Here is a 25,840-nt window from a genome sequence, read left to right as displayed (position 1 = left end):
GCGGAGGCCAGGCAGGCTAGGTGAGCTAGTCAGGCGAACAACCGAGCAGAGACACGATGCTCGAAGGGGCAGGAAAGAGTTCACGTTCAGGGAGCGAGACAAAGAGAGACGACGGGTAAACGGAAAAGGGGGAGAAGAGAGTGCATAAAACGAAACGGCAGGCGTAGCGAGGAGCGTGTAAAGCCTGGAGGACAGGCGAGAGGGAGCGTGGAGGGGAGAAACGTGGAGCGGTAAAAGGGGACGCGCGGCGAAGGGACGCAGGTATCCCCCCCCGAAGGGTGGGGAAAGAGGGGAAAGGGCATATCCCACTCCGGGTTTTCAGTTTAGTTTGGCGTGAGTCGCCGTGCAGTTCTGGTGTCTCGTCTGCGTGCACGTTCGTCCTCGATGTCGCCCATTTCCTCGGTTTAGTACCAGAAACTTCCGCGACGTATTCCGCGGCGCCTTCGTACGGACTCATCGTGTTCTTGGTTATACTATCCGTGCGCTATTGTTGTCGCGAGAGTTCTCGTCGGATTTATTCTCGTCTTGTTTTTATTCCGCGAGTCAATCCGGATCGTCGTAACGCAGTTTCGATAGCTGGCGCATTGTCGGTCTGCGAGTGCAAGGTGAAAGTAAATCCCGCTCTTCTGGCGGTGGTTAAGTCGAATGCCAGGGAAGCTGGTCGTACATCGCGAAATCGCGTATACGTGGGACACGAGACGTCTCTGTCGCCTGAACAGCAGCCCATCACACGGATTTGTAAAAAAGACAGTGGAAAGTTTGTACCGGAACACTGGCTCGCACAAGTTCCCCCTGCAAAAGTCTCGTTCAAACACGGACGACACGGCTCCGCTTTGTGTACGTACAAGACAAGTATAGTATGTTCTACTACCATAGAGACGTTTAGCTACTCCGATCCTCTCGTGTGCGTGTGCGTACAGTCGCACGAACAGAACGGCTCGCATGCTCGCACGTAAGTACGAGCAGGAGCACGCACACACTCTATCAGCCGATATACCGCTTTCCAACGAATACGCTTGTGTTCGCACATAGACCTACTCGCCGGTTGAATGCTGAGAAACAACAGGGAGAAACAGGGAGGGAGAGAGACCGAGGGAGAGAGAGAAATGTGATGGAGCGAGAGGAACGGAGAGGGCGGTTTCCTCCATCTTTTTCTCCCTCCCTTCTCTTGTTCCATTTCGCTCTAACTTCCTCCGTCTCTCCCTTTTTCTCTCGTTATTACTCGTTTACCCCTCTCCCGCATCCTATATTCTTGCTTCTTCGATTCCCTCTCGCTTGAACCCGCATGCTCCACCTCGCTCTGCCTACGCGTACTCGTGTATTTATGCGTTTTCTCATATTCGCGTTGCCTCCTCTTTCGTTCTCGACGAAATTGCTCGGTATGCTCGTTCACGACACGACGATCGAATAAACATCGACCGAAGCACGGGAAACACCGCCGATTCTCTCCAACAGACCTGTCGGCCGGCTCCGCCGAGTTTCCCGGCTTTTTCCGACCGCGAGCGCCAGCTGGCTACTGTCCGAAATCAAAGGTAACGGCACACCGGAAAGCTCCTCTCCACTGAAAAAACTCGTTGCGCCGCTTTCGTCACGATACGCTCGTTCTCTTCGCTACTACCGCACGCGCCTTTCTACGTTGTCTACGACACACGAGAAAATGCGTTCCCATCGATTGATCAGCTGGTCGTCGCGACGACCAAAACCCCGTGAAATGTCAGATAGACGCGTACGTATGTACAGAATGAAACAATAAGCAGAACATTCGTCATTCGATAAAATTGATCGATCAATAGATGAAATCAATGAAATTAGTTTGAAAACCTTTCGTCACAAATTGTCAATTGGTTAATTGACAGCTTGAAATTCAGATTTATATCAATCGAGTGATTGTTATTGTTTACGAAATGGAGGTTTAGAATGATTACTACAAAGATCACTATAATGTTTCTCGAAGTGATGAGAAACTCTCCCTGTGGAGAATCGAGTCACAATTCGTTTAGCTGTTAAACTATTTTTAGGAATTGAAAAACACGATTAACCCTCGTGTCCTATTTAGGTTCGTACGGATCCAATATTTTTAAAACTACGCTAACTTTTATCAGAATCGTTCATAATTTCGATTATTGCGTGATTGGCGTAAAAACTTCTTAACGCGATAAAAATGGTAAACACGATTTTCCGAACCTTGATCTATCGATTCGCAGTGCTAAGTATTAAAAGCATCATGCATCGACACGTGACGATCCTGAACGGTATGCTGACAGATGGCGAATCGATCGAAAAGAATGCGATTACCCAATCGCTTTCAATTTAGACGCGGGTGCGAACAAATTTTACGAATGGGCGGACGAACAAATTGCGAACCTCGGAAGATGGAAAAGTCTGGAAATGATACTTTTTTCCTGAATAACAGTTGTAGGATTCGCCGTCCGATTAAGAACGTCTTTGGCGATTTCTGTGAACGACCACCGAGTTGTTCCGAACGGTGGTCTTTCGTACGATAGGGTCGTCATGTCTCCCTACTCTCCTTTCTCAGGGTACGATCGCACGGGACGGTGGAGGGAACGGGGAGCAGCTGGGGGTCTAATCTGTAACTCGCATAGTGCGCGATAAGACGGCTAAAGTTTTGCGAAAGAAAATTAGAGATCCGGAACGAAGGCACGTTCGTGCTTGTTCCGTTGGAAGAATGATCTCTTAACGAGGTATGTGGCCCATTCTGCCCCATCCAGCGCGTCTTGTCAACGAGCGAAACGGCAAAACACGTGTCGTAAAGGTAACGAGGGAAGGACAGTGCGGAAGGTTTAATGCACTGGAAATACCTTCTTTTGTATACAAAACGGAAGTAGAGAAACTTTTTCAAATTGTAAAGACTAAAACAATTCTTTACGGATAATTATGTATTCTTTAATAATTGTACAACGAGCCTGGGTCTCTTTTACTCTGCGCACTTTCTCCGGATGCCTTGTTGCGCCCTGGTCCTCGCATTCGGCCCCTTTGCTCCCTCTCCATATGTATAAACAAAGTTGCTAGCCCTTATCTCAGAGACCAAATATCTTGTGCTTTTCTGTTTTCTACGTTCATGAACCTTCCACCATGCTCTCTACTTCCACAATACTGCACGATAATTCTTTGTAATCGCAGTGACAAATAGATGTATATCATCTTTAGAATCAAACAACAAAATCCTAAGTTGGAAAGTATATACGTGTATCTCTGAAGAAGTTTGTACCACGGAAGGTTCATAGTCAATTCGGATCGACTCTCTTACTATCGTCACTCACGACGTCCATTCGAGAATTTCGCTTCTTACCGAGCAACACGATATAAATAGACGAAGTAGTAGACATCGTAGAACGCGCGGTGTATACCTAACGATGACTCTTAAATTGATTTCTAATTCATTCGATTAATTTTCAACAGAACTATTCCACTTATTCTCAGAGAAAAGTGTTACCCTCGATAAACAGGCATCGCCCAAATCCCGAAAAATCAACACTCTGGTTTTGGAGATCGATACATTATGAATAGACTTCTACTTAGGCCCGTCCCTCTGCGTGCGGAACGCTGCGCTTAAAGAATAGTCGTAGAAAAGTCTCGTAAGGAAACGAGGCGTATGAAAAATCACGAAATGTCCATACGGGCTTCTCAGAATTGTACTTAAGATTAGGCCGTAGAAATCGCGTAATAGATCCAAGAATTCGAGGGAGGGCATCCTTCCTTTTTTCATGTAGGTCCACGTCACGCACGTACCATAGATCCGTCGGTATGCAGAATGATGAGTGACATTAGGAATTAAACGTAATTCATCCGACACTCCTTCGTTTATACTTTAACTACGCATCGTTTAATAGTAACGTACGCAAGTATAAGTAATCGCGCTCGTGGCTCAACCAAGATGTTTTAGGATTCGTATAATGAGCATAGTTAATTTGCTGGCAACGATAACGATATCGTTGAAGCCAGACTTATCGTGTCCCCGGGTCTCTGCGAAATACCGCGATATTCGATCAATACGAGCAGGTATTCGACGGGTGCTCACGCGTTTTCGTTTCGCGTAGCGAGGGCTGTTGCCGTTTGCCGGTTTCGTAGCATCGGGCATGTGGAAAAACAGAAAGGACATTTTCGGGCAGGGAGAGAGCGAAGATAAAACGCGTACCGTATATATACGGATGGTTAGAACCCGATGGAGGGGGACCGAGAGCGAGACAACGGAATTCGAGCTACCTGAGAAACCTTCGGGAAAGTGGGCTAAACATCGGTGACACAGGCCTAGCCGTTGCCTATGTCGTGCGATTTATCTATCTGCGAAACTTGCGAATTCTATACTGTGTTGTCGCGTATCTTTCTTATCGTTATGCACGGATTGGGCAGCTTTTTTCTTCCACAGCGCACGATAAGATGTCGAGCATTGGTACTCGCTGAGTGGCAACGAATCACACAATTGAAGTTAATACTCGAAATCAATCTACAATTACATACCCTGATGCTGTCACTTATGATATCATATCAATCTAACAGGATTTAACAGTTCATTGAAAATGTTATAGAGTAAAAAAAGTTCATTATAAATGGAAGATAAATGTCGTTCTATATATTTTGCTTATACGTTTGATCATTTGCATGAATCACTGCCTGTAATCTCTGTATTATATTTCGGCGGTCGTGCATAAGATACACTGATTAGAAAAGCAACGTCGATTTAAGCTTGAATTCTGAATCTGAGAGTAATCTAGGAAATATGTATATGCACTATTAACTTACATATCTAACCCGATTTTACTTCATGTAATCTCCTTCTGCCAGAAGGGTGAAAATAGCGGACTCGTATCGGAGGTAAATTAATAGATATATTTCGGTTGAACGGAAAACGTAGCCGTCGACCTTTGACTGACTATGTTTTACCCTCGATCCGTGGAACCGTGTGCAATTTTACCTTAAGTAGATGCCGATAGCGATTTTGTGCGAAGCCTACATCCGCTTCGAGCAACACTAACGACCGGAATTTTTGTTGGATGCTAGGACCGAGTTTTCCACGTAGCCGCTGCTTGACGGAGATACTATATGTAATCCTGTTGTTCTCGTTACAGACACCATCGCGAGCAGTTCGGTGGTGTACTTAGAAAAATGTCCGGAGTGGGGAAGAGGACCTACCTTCGCGATGTGAACTCCTATCTCATTTGTCCGTTATGCAGGGGTTACCTTATAGATGCAACGACTGTTCTCGAGTGTTTGCATTCGTGTAAGTAAAGTGAATTAGAGATATTCGATTCCGTTTCGATTGTTTAAAAAGTCAATCTTTTGAATCGATTCTTTGGTATCCTATTTTTTCCAAACACGATTCCTTGATCAGTCGATTTTTTGCCGTCTGGGGAATTATGAAAGTACGACACTAACTTGAAGCTAGAGCAGAAAGAAAAATACTTGCCAATTGTGGCAACATCTGTACTTTCCGAACGGGTATTCTCTAAAGCTGGAAATATTTCAAATGATCACAGAAATAGGTTAACACCGGAACATGTGTATCAATTATTATTCTTAAATTCTTTACCACTTAACGAATGGCAAGTAAGTGATACGTGATGTTTGAAATGAATGACAAAAAATTTTTGTTTTCTTGAACACAATGTCCTTCAATAATATGCCCATATATCCAACTTCAAAGAAAAAAACGAACTAATTTATCTACTTATTTATTTACATCGTTTCTCTAAAAGAATCGATGTTTTGCGGAGGCTCAAACATCTCTAAAGTGAATCGAATCTGAGTATCCAAACGGATAATGATACAGTCGTCTTTTCTGATTTTGCAGTTTGTAGAACCTGTATTCTAAAGCATCTCAACGCGAAAGCTCATTGTCCTTCGTGCAAGCACGATCTCAATAAAGCGAAGCCGAACATCAAGTACGTTTCAATCCGGATCGATTTAAATTCAAAACGCATCGGATTGATCGTAATGATTGTTTTTTATTTACAGAGCCGATAAAGCGTTGCAAGACATCGTCTACAAATTAGTCCCAGGACTGTATCATAAGGAAATGCGAAGAAGAAGGGAGTTTTATAAAAAACATCCGGAACATGGTAAGTGAATTCGTGATTCGATTGCATGTTTTTACTACGTTTTCTTCTATATCGACAAATATAAAAGGACTTTCAATTGAAATCAGAGTGAATTCCGCTGGTAGCCTGATAATCTTTGCACCGGAAGACATTATTGCCAATGTAATTTATATACTGGGTGTTCGGTAACTGGTACAAGCGAAAAAGAGGATGATTTTATATGAAAAAATAAGTCGAAAATATAGAATAAAATTTTTTAATGCGAGGCTTTGTTTTTCGAGGACATCGACTCTGAATTTTCGCCGGGTACGCGTGCACTTGATCATGTCTCTGATAGTGTTTAGCGGTGAAGGTAAGATAGTAAGATGATGGATCAAGACGCTGACTCGATGAGGACAAAGGGCTGCGAGAGTAAGGCATTTTTTAGTCGACTTCTGATGAAGACACATCGTTACTTTTGTGACTTCGTTAAATTTCTTAATAATGTTTGATTTTAAGACGTAGCTTGTGATTCCTCAAACGTAAACTCTTACATTCGACTTACTTTTTCATGTAGAATCACCCCCTTTTCGTTTATATCACCAGTTACCGAATACTCTGTATAGAGATTATTCAGTAACACATTCAGTACACATCCTTATCGTAAGCGAAACCGCGACGGCGATGCTAATATTTTTATGATACCTTAATTTTCTATTTAGCGGATTTGGCGACTCCGGAGCAACGTGGAGAGGACGTCAGTGGGAGATTAATCTTCGCCCCGGAAGATGCAGTTAGCTTAAGCTTAGAGTATTTGCCACCTGGGTTAGATCCCATGGTGGCGGTTGGCCCTAACGATGATACCAACAATTCGAATACATCTAATAACCAAAACGGAAGCAACAATACCAACAGTAATAGTAGCAACAGCAGTAACAATCACAGCGAACATATAAGGACTAATAGACGATACCTTCAGTGCCCGGCGTTGGTGACAATCGCGCATCTGAAGAAATTTTTAGCTTTGAAGTACAGCGTCGACATGACTAGATACACCATAGAGATTTGTCATCGACGGCGCGCTCCGCTTCCAGAAAATTGGACCCTCATGGATGTTGCTTACATCTACGCGTGGAAAAGGGTACGCCATTATTTATCGGTCAGTTACTATCTTTTATACTAAAACACCAGATTTAATGTTTGAAAACTGCGTGTTTCAGAACGCACCTATGCGGTTCTTCTACCGAATTGCGTACGAGGAATTAGAGGCACCCCCATACGATAGACCTTCCACGCCAGGTTTGGGTGCCAGTTTACCTCCCGTTGATGTGGTTATTACACAGGACAGCGCTCATTCTGAGGATGCCGAAAACGACACGCAACCGAGACCTGAAGTGAAACGTATAAACAATGCCAATGAAAAATCCGCGTTGGACAATCAGAATAGTGAAGTAGTTAGTGAGAAATCGCGATTATCAAGCAATCAAGTATCCACGAACAAGAGCACAGAGATGAATCCTAAGGAGGGACAGCCATCGGATGGCGCAGTATTGTCGCCATCGACAACGACGGTTACAGTTTCGACAGCACCGACGAATAGCACATCAACAGTGTCAGTGACGAGTACAGTTGCTTCGCCGACGCCGATTTCAAATGCCGAAAACAAACAAAGTAAGACGCCTATTAAGATACTGAAGAATTCGGAAGGAAGATACGAAGTTCTCAAAAGCCCACCGTATAAGTGTAACACTAAGGAAGAGACCGCTGTGAGTACCGAAACGAAATCTTCGAACCCGGAATTCAGTGTCGTGAGTATAGGCAGTGGACAGAACTCGAACGGAGTAAAGATTACATTGAAGCAGTGCTCGCCGAACAATACGTGTCCCAATAAGCCGACAGTTATCAGCGATGTTTTATTGCGTTCCAGCCATATGGACGAAGATATTGCCACTAGTGCATTAATGCTTCAGCAATTTCAAAGAGAAAAGGAGAGACAACAACTCGAGAAACAGGCGAGGCAACAAGTCGAGAAACATGAGAGACAACAAGTCGAGAAACAGGAGAGACTACAATTCGAGAAACACGAGAAACAACAAGCCGGGAAACAAGAGAAACAACAAGTCGAGAAAAAAGAAAAACATCAAACCGAGAAACAGGAGAAACAACAAGTCGAGAAACGGGAGAAACCACTAGTCGAGAAACAGGAGAAACAACAAGTCGAGAAACGGGAGAAACCACTAGTCGAGAAACGGGAGAAACAACCAGTCGAGAAACAGGAGAAACAAATCGAAAGACAGGAGAAACAGCGAAGAAGAGTAACGTTCGTGGAAAGAATGACTCCCGAGAAAACTACGACTGGTAACGCGTTGAAGAGTATACAGAAGAAACTGGGAGAACAAGAGAAGAAGCAATTCCTTCAGGGTTTTCAGTTAACGGCCAGGGAGTCAATATCAGAAATAGCATTAAAGTCTTCCTCCAGGTCAAACGAGAGGAGTGTTAGTAACGTATCGAGTAGCGTTCAGAGCAGGATGAATATTATGTCAAAGAAAGAGGACAATGTGACAACAGAAACTAGGAGTAACGTAGGAAATGCTAAGAATAAGAATAATGGCGGGAATATCAGTGTAAATACGAATACAAGTAACCGACTTACAACAGTAAGTGCAATTGGAAATGCGCGAGTGAATGTAAATAAACAGTACAATGATGTTGATACCTGCACACTCAATTATTCGAAGAACACCAACGAAGCTATGAACATCATTGCAAACAGTAATAGTTCGACGACTGTGTTTCAATTTAACGATCTAACTGTGGTTCCTGCAGGAGCGGTAAAAAGGAAATGTCCTCCAGGAGTACCGCTTTTTGATGTCAAAAGGAAAAAACAGCATCAGATTCCGACACAAACCGTAAAGAAGCAACCTGCTGCATCTGCGCCTCCTATTGTGCAGGAAAACGCGAAATCATCGAGAAAAATGACAACAGATCAAGTCACAGTGAGAAGAAGTACGAATGTCATCGGTGAAGCTGGCCCTAGTCGTATACCCACGACACCGAATTCCAAGTCCTCTTCTTCAAGTCCAGCACTATCGAACGACACAAGAAACATATTAGACGGTTGCGGATTAAACATACCCGCAAGTCTCAGTATAACTCTGACAGCTGCAAGGTCTCCTAGTAGCAATAGCTTATTCCCCGAACCAAACGGTTCCAAAGATGGTCGAAAAAGCACGTTGGGAAAAGTGAATCCTAGTATTACTCTTAACGACAGATCCGTGGATCCGCGAGTTTTGAAAGCGTTAAAAGCAGGACAAATAAAAATGCCCGGGCCACCTAAACCGAAACAAATTACAACGCAACAGGAACGTGAGGTGAACCAGCAATATCATACATCTCCTGGCAAACGGAAAAGGGATCAGGATTCGAGAGATATTCTGGATCTCAGTGGAGGAAAGAAAATGGATATGCATCCACTAAGAATACCACAGCCGGTAGGCTCTATGAGCCCCAAAATAAAACCGGCGCCCACAGAAATATCGAATAATATAAAAACACAGCTTGTGACTAGGCTCGACGGTCAAAGATTTTATCAAGTAGCACCGGGTTGTAACACTCCAGCCCGGATACCAGAATGTGCGATTCCATCACCGAGAACACCAGTCTACGCCCATAGTGGATTTTTGATCGGGTAAGTCATCCGCCAATTTTTTCGGTTTAATGGAGATAATGAGTCAAATTGTATTTATAAGTAACAAATAATTACTTTTGTTTCATATTTTCAGTCCTTTGCCCAACAGCAAGCCAAGCAATCTTCCAAATCTATCCTCTGTTTTTCCAAGCCTACAGAGTCTTTTCGCCCTTAGTCAACAAGCGCCGAACGTCCAACGGCTTCAAATCGATACAAGACTGAGGCTACCTCAAGGAACAGAGCCCTCGAGTGAACCTATAGACCCTGTGAAATCAAGTCAACAATTGTCCGTCCAGACGAAGTATTCCCCGGTCACGGAATCTAACAACCGATGTTCCCCGCGAAGTGTAACCAATAACGGCAACGCAAACAACGAGAATAATAAGCCGTCTACTGAAGTACCTCGCGATTCTAATTTGGAAACTAACAATGATTGTAAAAAAGAACCGGACAATTTGTCACGACAGACGCCTCATCGCGAAGCAGCTAGTCCGAGAGTATCGTCTACGGCTTCTCCATCGCCGCCTCCTGGCGATACTAGCACAAGTACGACTAATGAAGCGACTAAAAATCGCGATGATACCGCAAACAGAAGCTCGAACGGAATCAATAATGATTTAGCAGCATCAAGCCTAAGGAAACCTAGTAATGCAAGTGTCGAGGTATCTAGTAGTAAATCACCTGCTAGTCCAGACTCTAGTTCAGTAATGATTGAAAATCGTTCCGGCAAGGAATGCACTACTGTGGAACAAGAACTAGCTTCTTCTTCACAGGCATCAGACCCATCGAAATTATCGGAGCATTCGACGAAAATGGATAACAATGTCACTGAAGATTCGACCATCGATAATGACAAAAAAGTGTGCTCGAAACAAACGGATGCGAAACAGTTGACCTCTGAAATGTTTCAAAAGAGATTGCTAGCTGCGTTTCCTTCAGACGAGTGGGCAAATAATCCAATAGCTGCGGAACATCTCGGGAACTTTTTAAAAAGTTTGAATGAATCGATTAAGTCGGAAAATAAAGTGGAAAACGTGGGATCGGAGAAGGTCGAAAGTCAGATCGCGCGAAAGGACGCGCCTAGTTTAAATAACGAAGCTTCGTCTAAATCTCGTACCGACGTTGCCGAGTCGTCATAATGAAGTGAACTTACATCTCTAACGACGAATGAAAGACTTCATTATTGAATGAAAGATAAAACTAAATCACTGCCAGATACCAATGTATGCTGTTGAATGTCTTTTCAATGTGGATATACGTGTACCGATTTCTACGTACAGACATATTTAAAATGCTTTAAGACCATAGTATAGAGACGCGGCGTACACACGTCGCACGATACAGGGAAAAATACAGCACAACGCTGGAACTTTATTTTTTCAAATTTTTAAAGAAAACAACTTCAAGAAGTTTTATCTATGAGTTTTCAACATGCGTATGCCTGTCGTATTGCTCAGTGATAAAATAATACGCAGACGATTCATAAAAACAGTAACACATTTTAGAAATTGGGTAATTAAGCTCATACATACAAATGTATACGAGAGATTCGATGGAAAAATGATGTAAGTGTACATAAAAATGTATGTACATACGCAAATTCACATTTGTCTAAAGTGAATATTATACAAATATTTTTTAATGATCGTGTGTAATAAAGTATACAATACTATATTTTCAAACTGTACAGATTTCTATTGGAAACTTTAATTTTGTCTATATTTCTCGAATACAGAAATTTACTTGTGTCACTTTTCCATTGAACCTTTCATATCATACATATAACTTAGTTAATGCCAGATCGTATAAAAAATGACCATTTACATTTCATTAAATAATATTTTATTATGGAAAATACTGGAAGAAATGACTAGAATGCTCGTTGTTAACGGAGCTTTAATTAATCACTTATTCTTTTTTATGAATCTCTTCCTATGATAATATAAAAATCTTGGCTTAAATACGTTTATATACAGTAACGTATGTTCAATGTATTTTTGAATTTCCGTACGTAAAAATCAAATTTTTTTCTGGTTAACTTTAATACGTCGGTACCGTACGTACGATGCCCAATAAACAATGGACAAGGTTTTTTATAAAACTGATATCTGATTCATATGATAATTTCATTTGTAACGAGATTGTTCCTACCTTCGGTCCTCACAATGAAAGCAGAAACATTCATCGAAATACCTCGCACTGTATTAAGAACTGTTACCATGATTTAATTTTCAATTACTTGAATTCCTTCAACGAGTATGCGAATGTAGGAACTGGTTCGGCACAACGAAAACTAATTAACCGATCTACTTTCCTACTCGCGATTGTACGTAATAAGAAAGACAGGGACCGAAAATAAATAGGAAAAAACCATAAGGAATAAAACTAATTACATAATTGCATTTGTATGAATGACACGTACGCTATTATTGTTAGTCTTTCATTTACTTTATGTTACGTTTCACTATTAGTTACTACTATGTATACGTTGTATAATAATTGTTACGTTATGCGACTGTATTATAGTATATCTCTTGATCTGTATATATTTATATTTGCGTTAAATATGTCGTTCTTTCAACATGTGCACAAAATCCTATTACTTTGTAAGTTCGAAATTTATCAATTTCAATTGTAAATTCCTCTGGTTCTAACATCGTCGGAATTTTTCAACGTGAGTGTATGAATGTTGATTTTTAAATGATGAGGACAAAGAAGCTAACATGTAACGACAAAAGAATATATCATTATATACTGAAACAAGACATCCACCGTATTTCTTTCTTTTCCTTCTAACCTGCGTTAAAAATCGAACAATTAACGAAAATGTTACGTATTACATTGAAGAACGAAATTATGTTTAAATCTAGCAGTATCGATGCCAGATCGAGGATCGAAAAAATAAAACGTACAGTTATTACTCGTTTTGAATTTTGTCCCTCTAGGGAAAACTAACACAAGCCTGAACTGGCTCTGTTACTAGCCTACTAGTGCCAGAGAGAAAATGCTAGTGCACGCCCCAAAAGTCCCACGATGTGTCAACACTGCGTCAACCAGTAAACGTCGTCAACAATGACAACGATGTTACCTCCTTAGATAAACACGTAACTTTAAGGTTATATACATCGTGGTTATGGTTTTCAACAAAATGAATGGTTGATTAACCTATTCTGTAATGTTAGTTTAAGCGTGTAAGGTTTTCTGTTATATTTATGCGGTGCGCGTTAAAATGAGCAATACGAAGGAAAATTCTACGATTCCGGCGAAAAATACAACTACAGGAAATACAAAGCCGTACGGAAAAATTGTGCTAACACTACAAAATTGTCTTCTACCCGATGAAAAGCTTAACTCGACGCCGTCCTATTTAGATGGGCTAGATGCAGAAACTGAAACAGACTTGAGGATATTAGGATGTGAACTAATACAGACAGCTGGCATTTTACTAAAATTACCACAGGTTCGTGATATTTTTCGATGTAACTATCTGCAAATCTTACAACCTATATAACCTATAAGTATATAATTGTTCTTTGTATTACTTTGTTTCAATAGGTTGCAATGGCCACAGGACAAGTAATATTTCAACGATTTTATTATAGTAAGTCCTTAGTTAGACATAATATGGAAACGACTGCGATGGGTTGTATCTGTCTGGCAAGTAAAATTGAAGAAGCACCCAGGCGTATCAGAGATGTTATTAATGTATTTAATCATATAAAACAAGTTTCTAGCCAAAAGTAAGTATTACTTTCCATTTTCAATATAGTTATTAAATTACATGTATATGCAAATAATAACTAATAATATTGTTTCAGGCCAATACAGCCAGTAATACTTGATCAAAATTACGTAGCTCTAAAAAATCAAGTAATTAAATGTGAGAGGAGAGTTTTGAAAGAATTAGGTTTCTGTGTTCACGTTAAACATCCACATAAAATTATAGTCATGTACTTGCAAGTATTGGGATATGAAAAGAATCATGCTTTGATGCAACTGTGTTGGAATTATATGAACGATTCTCTGAGGTCTGATGTGTTCTTAAGACATCAACCAGAGACTGTTGCTTGTGCATGTGTGTATTTGGGAGCGAGACAACTACAATTACCTCTACCTACTTCTCCAGCTTGGTTTTCCCTCTTTAAAGTTACCGAATCTTCAATTAGAGATGTTTGCCGTCGTATATTACGACTCTATTTTCGATCACGCGTTAAACCAGAACAGTTGGAAAAACGCGTGGAAGAGCTTCGGCGACAATACGAGGAAGCGAGAACCAAAGCAAGAAGTGGAGATGTGGACAGTCATACACCGAGCCCACCACTGCCAAAACATCATAATGCCTGGGGTGGATTCATTAGTCGTAGCGGAACTCATGCAGCACCCGAAAGGACAAAATCGCCTAGGTATTATACATTGAACTTGAGAAAATGGAACTATTTCAAATTCATATTTAATCTTAATTTCTGTTTAGGCGTTCGAAATCACCAAGTACTTCACCATCTAGAGGTGAAGGAACAAAGCATTCCAAGAGAAAGAAACATAGTAGAAGCAGATCCCGCAGTCATAGCCATGGACGTTCGCGAAAACCGAAAAAGACGCAACGAAGGCGCTCCGGCAGTCACAAATCATCGCGCAGCCGTTATAGGTCGCGCAGCCGATCCAGAGATAGAGATGTAGAAAAATCTAGTAAACATCGCAGTAAACATAGGCGACACTGAATCGTTCAATGTACAAAGAATAATTGCGTATGTTCGATTGAAAAAAGATGCTGCGATCACATCAGGAACAATCCAATCCAATTGAATTTGGAATATAATATGAGGCCTTTTTTATCTCTGTTAATTAACGTACAATTATAGAACAATTAATTTCTGCTGTAGGACACATGTATTGAATTAAATTAAAAATCGCAACTGTAGATTTAAACAAATTAGCTCTTCGGCGAAATAAGCTCAAGTACCTCAGGGAATGGGTACTTGGACATAAATATTACGAATAACGATACTTAAAGGGGGCGTGTATTTAATACAAAACTTGGAAAATAAAATTTTGTATTCATGTAGCGTCTTGTACTTTTTTGTAAAACCCAGCAGGTGCTGCTTTCTTTCTTTCAGTAGATAACACTGCTGAAAAGTCTAGCGATGTTAATTGCGGCAGGATATGAACAACATATCCTCTATAAAATGGAAGATGGCCGATAGGGTTTCCGTGTAGTGTTAAAGATTTAAGATTTTGCAATTTTTTCAGTTTCACAACATCGTTTATGTCCGTAATATTGTTTCCGTGCAAATAACATATCTTTAAATTCGGGAATTTAGTTATGTCGTCTCCGATTGTTGCTAGTTCGTTAAAAGAGATATCAAGCCAGCTAAGATGGAACGGTTCGTCTAGAACTTGTCGCACGAGGTTTTCAAATCCATCCAACGAAGACAATGAATTATTGCTTAACCATAAGGAACACGTTACAAAACGATCTGCAGGTGTTCGCAACGGAATTTTACCCGTTCGCACTGATTGTGGACGTTTAGCTGCTAATTCTCTTGTAATAAAAAGAACATTTTTATCAACATTTCTTTTCGTTCTAAAGAACACGGAATAATTCCAATAAGATGAAAAACGTAAATTTTTGCGTATAATTTTTCATACTCAGTAACGTACCAGACATTGTACTTGCTTTTTTAAATGATAAATCCAACGGGGCAGCTATCAACATTTCTTGGCGTTCGGAACGTCTATAATCAGAAAATGTTTTATTGTCGTACGGAATAGTGTTATCCATTTTAATGTAATGATGAACAATAAATATCCGCCAAGCGAGTGTTGGAGATATTACTCCAATATTGACATTAGGAATGCATATGAAAAAATATGCACTTAAAATTATTTCTCAATTCTCAGTATTAATATTATTAAAATTTTCGTTTATCACTGCTCTTCGCCGAATTTTTCCGAGTAATATAGACAGTCACTTATCCTATGTACACAAGAATTAGTATTATATATATTCATATTCATTCCGTATACATCTTAAGATAAAAAACAGTAAGAATTAAAATTATTTATTGCATTATAAAACTTTTAGAATAGATTTGATTACATTAAAAGTACAGTAGTTCTCTGAATTGACTAATACATAATTTAAAAAATTCGCCGCGTATATTTTTTGTAATTTAATGTGATTGACTAGATTGATTTGGATGTTTTTCTGAACGATCAGCGTAGTTCTCGCGAACATCGTTAGAGTGTAGATACGTTTCCACAGCCGACTCTCAGTATCTTTTGTAATCATTGGTATTAAAATTGAAATATGTAAACTGTTAACGGCTGTAAACGGAAAGAAAAATATTTTAATGTGAGTACAGCAAAGAATTTGTAATTCTGATATAACTAACCATAAGGACTAACTTATAAAGAAACCGTGACGTACAGTAGGCAAAAATCAACTTGGCTGAATTCCTCAATTCGATTCCATTAAAAATGCCGCGAACGAAACATGCTCGGAAACCGAAGGTGGACCAATTTACAGAAGAAAGTGATTTATTAATCAGAGATTTTGAGCGGAAAGCACATTTACGAATTTTAAAAATGGAAGGAGATGGACGAATGGCGATAAGAAGTCTTGAAACTTTTATTGATGGTATTTTAGCTGGACTTCCAAGCGAGGTACTGCAGATGACTCTTGGTGAAATACTCGGCAAAAAGATTGAGAATGAAAAGGAGAATTATAATGAAGTTTCATCATCCATTGAAAATGATATGATGACATCAGTATCAAAAACTGTGAAACAAAAGAAGACTAGTAAGAGGATTACAAGTACAACAGACGATGGATACATGACTGAGGAAGTTCCGACAACATGTCTGTCCAGGGCCAGGAATGTCAAAAGGAACACCACTGCTAGAACAACACGAAGTAGCTCAAGAAACAGCAAACTAAAGTTCATTGATGCTAACCAAAGTACTGTAAAGAAGACAGCAAAGAAGGAAGATAATGAAGAATTCAAGAAATTTAAAACTCCAGCTGCTTCAAAACCTGGAGGGTATGAGTTTAGTGTCGTAACTCCAAAAATAAAACCTAATACACCTTTAAATGTATTAAGGAGACCCAGACAAGGAGAAATGGTACTCAGTATGCAAGGCAGCCCCTTATTAGTTTCTGCTATTGTTGAAGAACATACTGCCAATGTTAATGTACCTCTGCGTAATGGAAATGTTATTTCTTTGTTACCTAATGATGGTCTACGTATGTCAAACATCCCTACATTAGATCCAGAAACCATGAGGCAATTAGAGACCTTAAAAGATCACATTAACAAAGTTATCTCATCGAAATAATTAAGAGGATAATGTTAGGATAAATTTCATAGGATGTATTTAAAATTGGACTGTTCTGTGTGAATGAATGATTCCTTATTAGTTATCATATATAACAAATCTTATGAAATGTCATAAAACGCTAAGATAATATTTTTGTACAATATCATTAAGGTCAATATAATAGCGATTTGTGTATAATTTTTATAGAAACCACTTAATAATATAATTAGGTTTCTACAATATCCTTAAGAGTTATAATAAGAGTGTATGATATAATAAAAGTTATAAAAACTATTTGAACTGTAATTGAATACATACATTCAATTTTCCAAAATTATAAAATGTATTACATGTAATACACACTTTATTTTATTATTTTTGTATTATTCCAATGAGTTACTAATGCATGTATAATTGCGAAGAACGTGAAGTTATATCCTAAAAAATTTTTGAGGTCTACTGTACGTGTGCATGTGCATGCGCATACTAGACCTGTCAAACGAAGGGACTGCTTGTATATGCATTATTCTACCTTGTGATACTCGTAGTGTTTTTAGATTGTATAAAATAATGTATAAAATATCGCAGTGTCTTCTCGTACTGAACATGAACTAACGTGGTTTCCTCGCATTGATTGTAACTTACCGTTTTCGGTATTATTTATCGTATGATATAAGTGTTAAATGTCTAGAAAAGTGATTTAAGGATATCAAAGCACGCGTCATTGAGTTCGTTAACACGGATTTCTGGGCGGCGTAAAATAAATATCTGGGAATTTAAACAAATGGAAAATGAGAATTTGAAGGATTTACGCCTGATCCTGTAATCTCGCTATCGTTGAAAAGTTCCGAAAAAACAACGAATGTCTCGCTCTTTCTTACTATCTCGCAAGCAACTGGTATATTAGTTATATATTATATAAAATGTAAGGTAACCTTCAACGAATTTTATAAAAATATGCGCTTCTAAACATTATTTAATTACGCTATATATGGAGAAGGACAAGTTGTACATCAAACTGGAATAACACTTAATTGATAGACTACTTTTAGTAAACATAATTTCCTCTTAAACATAATATGGAAATGTTTGCATAAGGTGCTCTCTTAATATACAAATCAACATGGTACGTGTAATCACAGTACATAATTTTTTGGGACAAAACATTACTCAAATCGAGGAGCCGACTGCAAGCTGCATAGCACATGCAACTGGCCATGAAATGCTCCTCTTGGCACTTTCAACACATTGTGTTGAAGTGTGGGAATTGACGTTGTCTGATATTAAGCTGCATACTGTTTTCCCAACAGTAGATATGATAAATCAAATGCTGCACTGTGCCAAAGGAGATTATGTAGTAACAATAGAATCAAAATTGTCTAGAGAAGCAAGTAGTAACAACCACGCAGGAAAAGGAATTAATAATTTTGTTAGAATCTACGTTAACTGGAGTATGGTAAAGGATCAAAGTCAACCAATGCGTGCTAGAATAGCAGGACGTGTCACCCCAAGCTTAAATCGACCACTAAATAGCTTGGAGATGATTGAACTACCATTAAATGTACAACCCACACAGATTGCTTGTTGTCAAAGTACTGGCAATCTTCTGGTCGTCTCTGGAAACAGTGCTATCCTCCATGAATTCAAAATTGAAACTCAACAAGTATCGAAGATGAAATTTATAGATTTTGAAGCAAGACCTTGGTCATTAGGATTTTCATTTTCTCCTACTCACATAGAAATCGTTGAAGATTTCATATCAGTTATGGACAAGACGAATTTGTCAATTTTCCGACTAACTAATTCAATGTATGAAGACATTGATCAACTAAGTTCTTTAACTTCTACAAACTCTTCATCTATTGATAAAACCTCGATATCCACTGATTCTTCTCTCGTGGAAAATAGTACAATTAATCAAGACGACAACATATTGTTCCAAGGGATAAATTCAAAGCGTAAAAGTTCCAATCAAGATCTTCACCTTATTGTACCAGAAAACAATGATCCGAGTGGAACGAACGCGAAATTGAAAAACAGAAAACATAGGAATTCTAAAACAAGTGTATGGAGCAAACTGGAGACTGGAGAATTTAGAAAAATCAGATCTAATAACAATGAGGCTGTTATAAATTTAGATCATTTGATGTACAATGAGAAAGATGAATTACAAAGATTAATTGATCAAGAGATAGTTGACGGGAGTTCACAACCCTTGACTATTAATTTGCCATCTATAAGTTTGGAAAGAGCAGGACCTGGACATACTTTAAGCCCGTTCATATTAAATCCATCAGACATAAAGATCGTGATTAAGACGAACTCACCTGACGTAGGGTGGTCGGAGAATTATACAATAAAGACTTTATTGTCTCTTAAAATAATGGCAACTAATAACAATGCTAAACTCGATAGAAGCTCAGAGCTGTTCAGTTGTTCTTTATTAAAGCCATTATATATGAGAAAAGAGTGCAATACAACTTGCTTAAAGAAATCAATGCTCAGATCAGACAAATATACATATTTGCAAGGCGTAAGTTGCTTCCTATGTACATTGCAAGAAGGATATCTTTACCACTTTTCTGCTGCTAGTTCCAATCCTACAGACGCGACCTGTTTAACTACGTATCCATTTACTGCGCCTGTTAATCACGTAGCACTGGAACATACTATCTTGCACGCATTGACAGAAGCTGGTCTAGAGTCTTATACGTTACGTTTGTCTCATCACGTAGCGAAAAGTTCAAACGATATAAGTAATTTAAGAATTAGGTGTCCCAGCGTTTCTGAGCCTGTGTGTCTTATCGGACTACGTCCATTTCTGGGTATACAACAACTATTGCATAGTAAAAGTTATCTAGTCCTATTGGCCAAAGCTGAAAACTCTTGGACGTTGTATTCTTTAATTTTTCCTAAATTGGAAAACTTGTATTATGATATCTTGAACGCGGCAAGGAGTCACAAATCGTCTAGTCCGAGCACCTATCGACACTTATTGGGAGAGGCTCACGCTTTGATACGCTTAGCCAAAGATGCCGCATACAATAGCTCAGACATCAACGAATTCGATGATACCACAAATAAAAATGAATTGAAACTGAAGAATTTGTATAATCAATCGTGTGCACTGCTTGGCGATTATTACATTCGTTCCGAGTATGAATCTGATTGGGACTTTTGTATACCCTACTATAAAATGTCGGGATTGAAACCTTCGGAAGTGTTATCCAGAAAATCAAGTCAAGACGCACCTGGTCTAGTCACATTTTTAACTGATATACTCTTAACGATGAAAAGTGGTCCAGACGCTGATGCATTGTTCCAAGGGTTCAATATTATAGATATTATATGTAAATTGAAGAAATTAGATCTATTGAAATTGATTTTCAGTAGTCCTGTATTGCGAGAGTATACCACAGAAAAATTGATACACCTTTTACTCTTATACGAAACGGACGAATTAGTAAAATTAGCATTAGCGCTCTTATACATACAAGCTGAAAAACAAGAACAGGCAGAAAAGATACTTGAGCCAGTTTCGAGTTTATGCGTCAAAAGGGTAGTTTTAGAACACTACGATCTACTGTTCGATATGACGGCTATGAAGAAGAGAAGTCCGATGATACCAACGTTCTCCGATTTCGCCGGGACGTTAATGCGTCAAAAGAATTCAACTTTCGCTGAAATTCTAATACAGATCATTGAAGACGACGAACTTCTATCCCTTCATCAAATTATACAAGTGTTCTTAGAATATTTACCATCAAGAGTAGGAAGGGACGGTCACAATGCAGCAATGACATTACAAGTTTTCCTCGAAAGATATCTTCATAATTACTTTAGTACAAAGCTGATTATAGATTCAACAGTTATAAATAAAAATCAAATACGATCAGATTTTGCTTTGGTCGAAGCATTTAAGTTACTAGTACGGTCGTACCTAGGCAAATTAAGTCAAACGAAAGTGTACAAAGTAGAGAATAAAGAGAACATACAAGGGAATTACGACAACTTCATATTCGCCAAGTTTAGACCTAATTATCTAAACGGGATGCCGCCGTATGCGAAAGATTATCAAAAAGTTTTAAACATGTGCGATTTGAAAGATCTAGCCGAGATCGATAAGACTGACTCTGAGAAAACTGTATCAACGGAATTGTTTAAATTACAGTCTGTATTGTCGTGTGATTTTATACCAAATGAATGCTTGTACGAAGTCAGGCAGTTTCTTGACACGCAAGAAATTGATGGTAGCTTGTCCTTAAAAACACTGTGCGCTCAAAATACAGAAGAAGCGACAGCACTTTTAATGGCAGACTGTCCACAAGCTGTTGTGCATTATGCGAAGGTACATTCTTTTTTCAGTTCGTTATTTCCATGGCACATCAAATTATCTTCTAAAATAAAATTTGAATGTATTAATAATTTCAGGACATGTACACTAAGGATTCTGAATGGAAGTATTTGATCGAGTTGACGCAAGACAAAATTTCTGCATCGGTCGCTCGGCAAGACTTGCATTGTTTGTATACGCAAATTATGAAAGGTAAATTAGTCTCGATATTTATTCATGAAAAAAACAAGTTAATTTACAGATTATATTAAGTATAGCTTACTGTTTATCGTTCTAGCAATTTTAAATTACCTACCGCACACGTTATCTCTGAAAAGCCTGCACCGTGTTCTTCCGAAAGACGACGTAACAGCATTTCAAAAATGCAGCGAGATGTGTAATCAAATTATGCACGCGGAACACGTGAAATCTTTGATAATGGAAACGGGACAACAACTTCTGTCAACTCTAAAGTTGTGAGCGATAGTCTCAACTGATCAATTTCATCGTCGCGTCGTTTGACGATAGTATAGGTCCAATCTGATTTAGTATTAAAACAGAACGTGCAACAAAATGTTACGTTGCATGTTATATAGCAAAAATAGAATTGCAATGTTATAGTACTTAACTGAATTTCTTGAGAACAATAATTCTCCATATGTGATATAACTTTTGTGAGTGACGATTTTCCACTTCGAATCAATTGACTTTTCAAATAATTAATATTTCTCTATTTTTTATCACATATCGAAAAGCTTTTTTCACTTTTATGGCTATTTATTCTTATTCAACGTAACAATCGAATTTTTATCAAATGCACAGTCTAAAATATATCTTCGATGTCTGGTCATATTTATACGTTGTTTTAGAAAGTGCACTATTTATTTTTATCCAATTAATTAAAGCATTCGAATTTCGTTACAATCTTAGCCACGCACAACATTTGTTTATGGACATAGCTATATTAGCAAAATGTCAAAAACTGAAGACAAATACTATAGATAAAATTAATTCACCTATTATTAATCGTTGAAATGTTCTATATAGATATATTGTGTCTAAACATATCCTGTCCTTTCCTTAGCTAGTGGAATAGTTAAATTATAATTGATAAATGTTTATACAGAAACCGAGCGAATAGATATTAACAATTTACAGTGCTATATATATATTTAATACAATAAATTGCTTTGTACACAGAGCTATGGAATTCTGTAGTAATCACGTATTTTTGACTGCTATTTAAATATTTCTATGAAGAATTTGTTGAAAATTGTTTATATTTCAATGGCTAAGGACGGGATGGCACGTGTTTACAGAATTAAATATTGCTAAGATAGTTACTTTTTATTATATTCGTTGACCCTATAATGTAGTATTTTCATCACTTTCTAAATGTTACAAAAAGTGTAACTTTGATGTGCCTTTAGGACTAATTTTTCTTTGTTATAAATCTAATATAATTATGTTAGAGGTGATCTATGATATTTATAAATTATGATAGAAATAATATATCTGGAAATCATATCAGAATGCTTCTTTATTTTATAATAATCGATCTTTATGGTACTATTCGTTTAGTTAGACAGAAAAGAAAGAACAAAATTATTTTATCATCATCTACGCTAATTCATTTTTATTAAATGTCTAACAATTTTGTAATATAGATATCTATAATCCCTTTATATATGATAAAACAATGGGAAGCAGTATACCTATAAAAGACATTTAACAGAGTAGTAAAAATATAAAATATCATGATTCGACATTTAAGATTTTTAACACAACCTCCCTTGTAGTAAACAATAATATGGTTGCAATATTTTTTTTAGATTTTTTTTATATGTACATTTTCCAACTACGAAAAATATTTTTAACCATTTTATTTTACGATATCTTAAATACTAAGTTAAAAGGAGTTCATACTTTTTAACAAACGTGTTCAATAAGTTTACAGGTTTTTATACAATCTCAAACTCCTTATTCAACCTTGTTAGATCTCTGAAATGATAAATGTCACATATATAGCAAGATTTTATATAAATAGTGTACATTGAAGATATTTGTCAAATTATCGTACCTGTTTTCTATAGCTTCATTTAAGTTGTATTTGTGCAATAACGAAATTACGAGTCTCAACGTCGACCAAATGGAATTCGACATCGCTTTTGGTGAACTTTCACCATGTATCCCGCGACCAGCAGCTTGTTGATTTAAGGCTATTACAAGGTGTTCACCCGCTTCTCTATAAATGAGATGAGTAATTTTGACGATAAAATTGTGCACAGTTTGTGACAAAATTATTTTACTTACTTATATGCACCAAGATTAATGCAGGAGATTCCGAGATTATATCGAGCTCTGATAAATCCAGGAGATAATTTTAAGGCATGATGGTACGCGTTTATAGATTCTTCCGGTTTCTGACCATTGGCTAAAGTTGCTCCTAATCTATTCCATAATCTGGAATCCTTTCAAAAGCAATATATTTTTAAATTATGCACTGATAACTGTCTATTTGCAATGAAAATAATGTAATTCATACATACATTTGGGCGCACTTGTAGCGCTGCCTGAAAACAATCGCTGGCTTTATCGTATTCCATAGTTAAAGTGAAAAGTACTCCTAATCCGCATTGCACATCTGGATCTATTTCATTTAATGGATTCATTCGTGCAGCTTGTATGTAAAGATCTTTTACTTCCTTGTGCATGTCACTACAAGAAGTAAATAGAATATTAGTTAATGCTTATTAAGAAATTCACTAAAGTTATTACTTTACTACTTTACTAGAAAGTACTTACTCAAATAGAATAGATGATACATCGGACTTTGCAATTTGCTCGAGACCGTCATTATTTTGTACTGAAAGATGCTTGTATTTTTCATTTTTTAATATCCATTCTTTAAGAGTTATGCATGCTTGGTTTTGATAAGATTCATTTGAATATGAGACTGCAAGTGCCATGAGAGCAGTACCATTGGCGGGATCCAAATTTAGACAACGTTTTAAAGCAGTAATAGCTAATGGATCTTGTTCATTCTCAGCTTGAGTTTTACCAAGAAGTAGCCAAGCCTCTGGATTATTTTCATTTTGCTGCACTGCTGCTTCAAAGCACAATATAGCACTTGGTAAATCTCCAGCTTCCAGTCTTCTCTTACCCTCTTCTAGTGCATCAGGCAAATCTTTCATTGGATTATCTTCTTGAAATTCATATTCTTTAAATGGATCATAAAATGTATCATACTCTGTAAGCCATGGATGCTTAGATTTTAAGTCGTCAGAGATCTTTTCCCATGCATTTTGAAGTTTCACCATTGAAGGTTCACTATTATCTGTTAACACTAAAATAAGAATTATCCTATACAAATCTGAAGAATTATCCTATACAAGTCTGAAGATAAACATAGATTCAAAATATCGTCCAACCTTCCTCTAAAGAAGAAACTTCTTTTGCAAATTCATCTATCCAACTACCAGCAACTGCCAATTCTTCTTGTGCCTTATTTGTTATTTCATTTTCAGTAGAAGTGTTGTCTCCAGACTTCTGAGCATCTGTTTCATATTCCTCTGTCCAATCTTTGCTTGTAGTAGGTGATTCTGGCAGTGATTGTTGGTGATCTTCTATAGGAGTATCTCCCTCTTGTTTCATAAATTTCATAAATTTTGAATATTCAAAATTAGGATTATCTTTATTCTCTATTTCTTTTTTCGAATGTTCCATATTCATGTTACTTTCCATAACGTCTATACTATGTTCCATATAATCCTCAGCCCATTTCGGGTCTAAACCCAGTTCATGTTCTTGGTTTTCCAGTTTTAGATCTGTTACATTTGCATTTTGTTCCAGTTCAGGAACCCAAATATCATCAGTGTGATGTTCCTATATTAGAGAACATATANAACAAGAAAAATTTAATTTCACTTATTGAACGAAATAAATGCTGAGTTAAAATATAAATGGTATAAAATATTTATGTAAAAATTAGCTTATACAATGTTGAAATACAGCGATATCATTGCCTGTATGAGACAAAAAAAACCGATCGTTGAAACGTATGAATATTGTTAAAGGTATAAAGTTCACGAACCTCTTTATGTGTAATGTAATTAAATACCCCCGTGGTACTGTTGATGTTAAACGTGCTTTGTACCGAGCTTACTGTTTAAGATTGCTCATTTCCCAGCCATCGAACAATATCGATAACTTGCATCGAATAATTTTTGCTGTACAGTGGTAGGGTACGCAAAATTATCATAGCAAATGAATGAACAAGTTAACGTAAGGACACGATGCATATTATAAAAACATTTTTTATGTGACGTTGGCTAATGAACGTCAAATCCCAGAGAAGCACGGTTGCTGAACTATCTAAATCCAGTCTGAAGCTTCGATGCACACCTTCCTTGTAACGAGTAGCGCCATACCTAGTAACGACTGTACACAAGTGCATTTCCTATATAT

General features: G+C 37.9%; 6 protein-coding genes across 11 annotated transcripts in view; 4 read left to right on the top strand and 2 right to left on the bottom strand.

Annotated features, from left to right (window-relative positions):
- The first annotated feature begins 324 nt into the window (after positions 1 to 324).
- On the top strand, positions 325 to 12,490 carry LOC108633062 (polycomb group protein Psc-like). 2 transcript variants are annotated; one of them, XM_018038029.2, is made up of 7 exons: positions 325 to 837; positions 5,088 to 5,239; positions 5,810 to 5,900; positions 5,974 to 6,077; positions 6,758 to 7,176; positions 7,256 to 9,723; positions 9,818 to 12,490. In XM_018038029.2, exons 2-7 carry the CDS (start codon positions 5,125 to 5,127, stop codon positions 10,860 to 10,862), a joined length of 4,242 nt encoding a protein of 1,413 aa, XP_017893518.1. In that variant the 5' UTR covers positions 325 to 837; positions 5,088 to 5,124; the 3' UTR covers positions 10,863 to 12,490. The 2 variants fall into 2 exon arrangements, with proteins under 2 accessions (XP_017893518.1, XP_017893519.1); XM_018038030.2 differs by lacking the exon at positions 325 to 837 and adding an exon at positions 1,157 to 1,532.
- Positions 12,491 to 12,775: 285 nt separating this feature from the next.
- On the top strand, positions 12,776 to 14,785 carry LOC108632985 (cyclin-L1). 2 transcript variants are annotated; one of them, XM_018037884.2, is made up of 5 exons: positions 12,927 to 13,017; positions 13,095 to 13,183; positions 13,279 to 13,463; positions 13,542 to 14,126; positions 14,195 to 14,785. In XM_018037884.2, the coding sequence occupies exons 3-5, from the start codon at positions 13,285 to 13,287 to the stop codon at positions 14,439 to 14,441; spliced, it is 1,011 nt and encodes a 336-aa protein (XP_017893373.1). In that variant the 5' UTR covers positions 12,927 to 13,017; positions 13,095 to 13,183; positions 13,279 to 13,284; the 3' UTR covers positions 14,442 to 14,785. The 2 variants fall into 2 exon arrangements, with proteins under 2 accessions (XP_017893372.1, XP_017893373.1); XM_018037883.2 differs by having other exon boundaries at positions 12,776 to 13,183.
- Positions 14,758 to 15,692, bottom strand: LOC108632986 (leucine-rich repeat-containing protein 51). Of its 2 annotated transcripts, none has more exons than XM_018037885.2 (2): positions 15,382 to 15,692; positions 14,758 to 15,260 (listed from the first exon to the last, which is right to left on the bottom strand). In XM_018037885.2, the coding sequence occupies exons 1-2, from the start codon at positions 15,500 to 15,502 to the stop codon at positions 14,779 to 14,781; spliced, it is 603 nt and encodes a 200-aa protein (XP_017893374.1). In that variant the 5' UTR covers positions 15,503 to 15,692; the 3' UTR covers positions 14,758 to 14,778. The 2 variants fall into 2 exon arrangements, with proteins under 2 accessions (XP_017893374.1, XP_026666698.1); XM_026810897.1 differs by having other exon boundaries at positions 15,170 to 15,304.
- A 281-nt stretch (positions 15,693 to 15,973) lies between these two features.
- Positions 15,974 to 17,302, top strand: borr (borealin-related). 2 transcript variants are annotated; one of them, XM_018037894.2, is made up of 2 exons: positions 15,974 to 16,075; positions 16,153 to 17,302. In XM_018037894.2, the coding sequence occupies exon 2, from the start codon at positions 16,201 to 16,203 to the stop codon at positions 17,056 to 17,058; it is 858 nt and encodes a 285-aa protein (XP_017893383.1). In that variant the 5' UTR covers positions 15,974 to 16,075; positions 16,153 to 16,200; the 3' UTR covers positions 17,059 to 17,302. The 2 variants fall into 2 exon arrangements, with proteins under 2 accessions (XP_017893383.1, XP_026666687.1); XM_026810886.1 differs by having other exon boundaries at positions 16,025 to 16,075; positions 16,156 to 17,302.
- A 194-nt stretch (positions 17,303 to 17,496) lies between these two features.
- LOC108633046 (uncharacterized) lies at positions 17,497 to 23,134 on the top strand. The gene is made up of 3 exons (XM_018037992.2): positions 17,497 to 21,388; positions 21,472 to 21,586; positions 21,672 to 23,134. The coding sequence occupies exons 1-3, from the start codon at positions 18,164 to 18,166 to the stop codon at positions 21,851 to 21,853; spliced, it is 3,522 nt and encodes a 1,173-aa protein (XP_017893481.1). The 5' UTR covers positions 17,497 to 18,163; the 3' UTR covers positions 21,854 to 23,134.
- Positions 23,135 to 23,241: 107 nt separating this feature from the next.
- Positions 23,242 to 25,840, bottom strand: part of Pex5 (peroxisomal biogenesis factor 5) — a 4,468-nt gene continuing 1,869 nt past the window's right edge. For both annotated transcript variants that reach the window (XM_018037993.2, XM_026810981.1), the window contains 6 exons: positions 24,805 to 25,105; positions 24,179 to 24,719; positions 23,923 to 24,091; positions 23,687 to 23,844; positions 23,454 to 23,618; positions 23,242 to 23,374 (listed from right to left, as the gene is read on the bottom strand). In XM_018037993.2, coding sequence (XP_017893482.1) covers positions 23,335 to 23,374; positions 23,454 to 23,618; positions 23,687 to 23,844; positions 23,923 to 24,091; positions 24,179 to 24,719; positions 24,805 to 25,105 — 1,374 coding nt within the window. In that variant the 3' untranslated portion in view covers positions 23,242 to 23,334. The remainder of the gene's footprint in view (positions 23,375 to 23,453; positions 23,619 to 23,686; positions 23,845 to 23,922; positions 24,092 to 24,178; positions 24,720 to 24,804; positions 25,106 to 25,840) is intronic.

Source organism: Ceratina calcarata, unplaced genomic scaffold (genome assembly GCF_001652005.2).
Source record: "Ceratina calcarata isolate Rehan_Ccalc_2016 unplaced genomic scaffold, ASM165200v1 scaffold180.2, whole genome shotgun sequence".
Taxonomy (NCBI): Eukaryota; Metazoa; Arthropoda; class Insecta; order Hymenoptera; family Apidae; genus Ceratina; species Ceratina calcarata.
This window is presented reverse-complemented; position numbering and strand designations above follow the sequence as displayed.

Coding starts and splice junctions, on each gene's coding strand:
- LOC108632986 (XM_018037885.2), bottom strand. CDS start 15,502: ATGGATAACACTATTCCGTACGACAATAAAACATTTTCTGATTATAGA. Junction 15,261..15,381: donor AAAAGCAAGTACAATGTCTG/GTACGTTACTGA, acceptor TTATTACAAGAG/AATTAGCAGCTAAACGTCCA.
- borr (XM_018037894.2), top strand. CDS start 16,201: ATGCCGCGAACGAAACATGCTCGGAAACCGAAGGTGGACCAATTTACA.
- LOC108632985 (XM_018037883.2), top strand. CDS start 12,953: ATGAGCAATACGAAGGAAAATTCTACGATTCCGGCGAAAAATACAACT. Junction 13,184..13,278: donor TTTTACTAAAATTACCACAG/GTTCGTGATATT, acceptor TTGTTTCAATAG/GTTGCAATGGCCACAGGACA. Junction 13,464..13,541: donor AAACAAGTTTCTAGCCAAAA/GTAAGTATTACT, acceptor ATATTGTTTCAG/GCCAATACAGCCAGTAATAC.
- LOC108633062 (XM_018038029.2), top strand. CDS start 5,125: ATGTCCGGAGTGGGGAAGAGGACCTACCTTCGCGATGTGAACTCCTAT. Junction 5,240..5,809: donor TCTCGAGTGTTTGCATTCGT/GTAAGTAAAGTG, acceptor CTGATTTTGCAG/TTTGTAGAACCTGTATTCTA. Junction 6,078..6,757: donor TAAAAAACATCCGGAACATG/GTAAGTGAATTC, acceptor TTTTCTATTTAG/CGGATTTGGCGACTCCGGAG.
- LOC108633046 (XM_018037992.2), top strand. CDS start 18,164: ATGGTACGTGTAATCACAGTACATAATTTTTTGGGACAAAACATTACT. Junction 21,389..21,471: donor CTGTTGTGCATTATGCGAAG/GTACATTCTTTT, acceptor TAATAATTTCAG/GACATGTACACTAAGGATTC. Junction 21,587..21,671: donor GTATACGCAAATTATGAAAG/GTAAATTAGTCT, acceptor TTATCGTTCTAG/CAATTTTAAATTACCTACCG.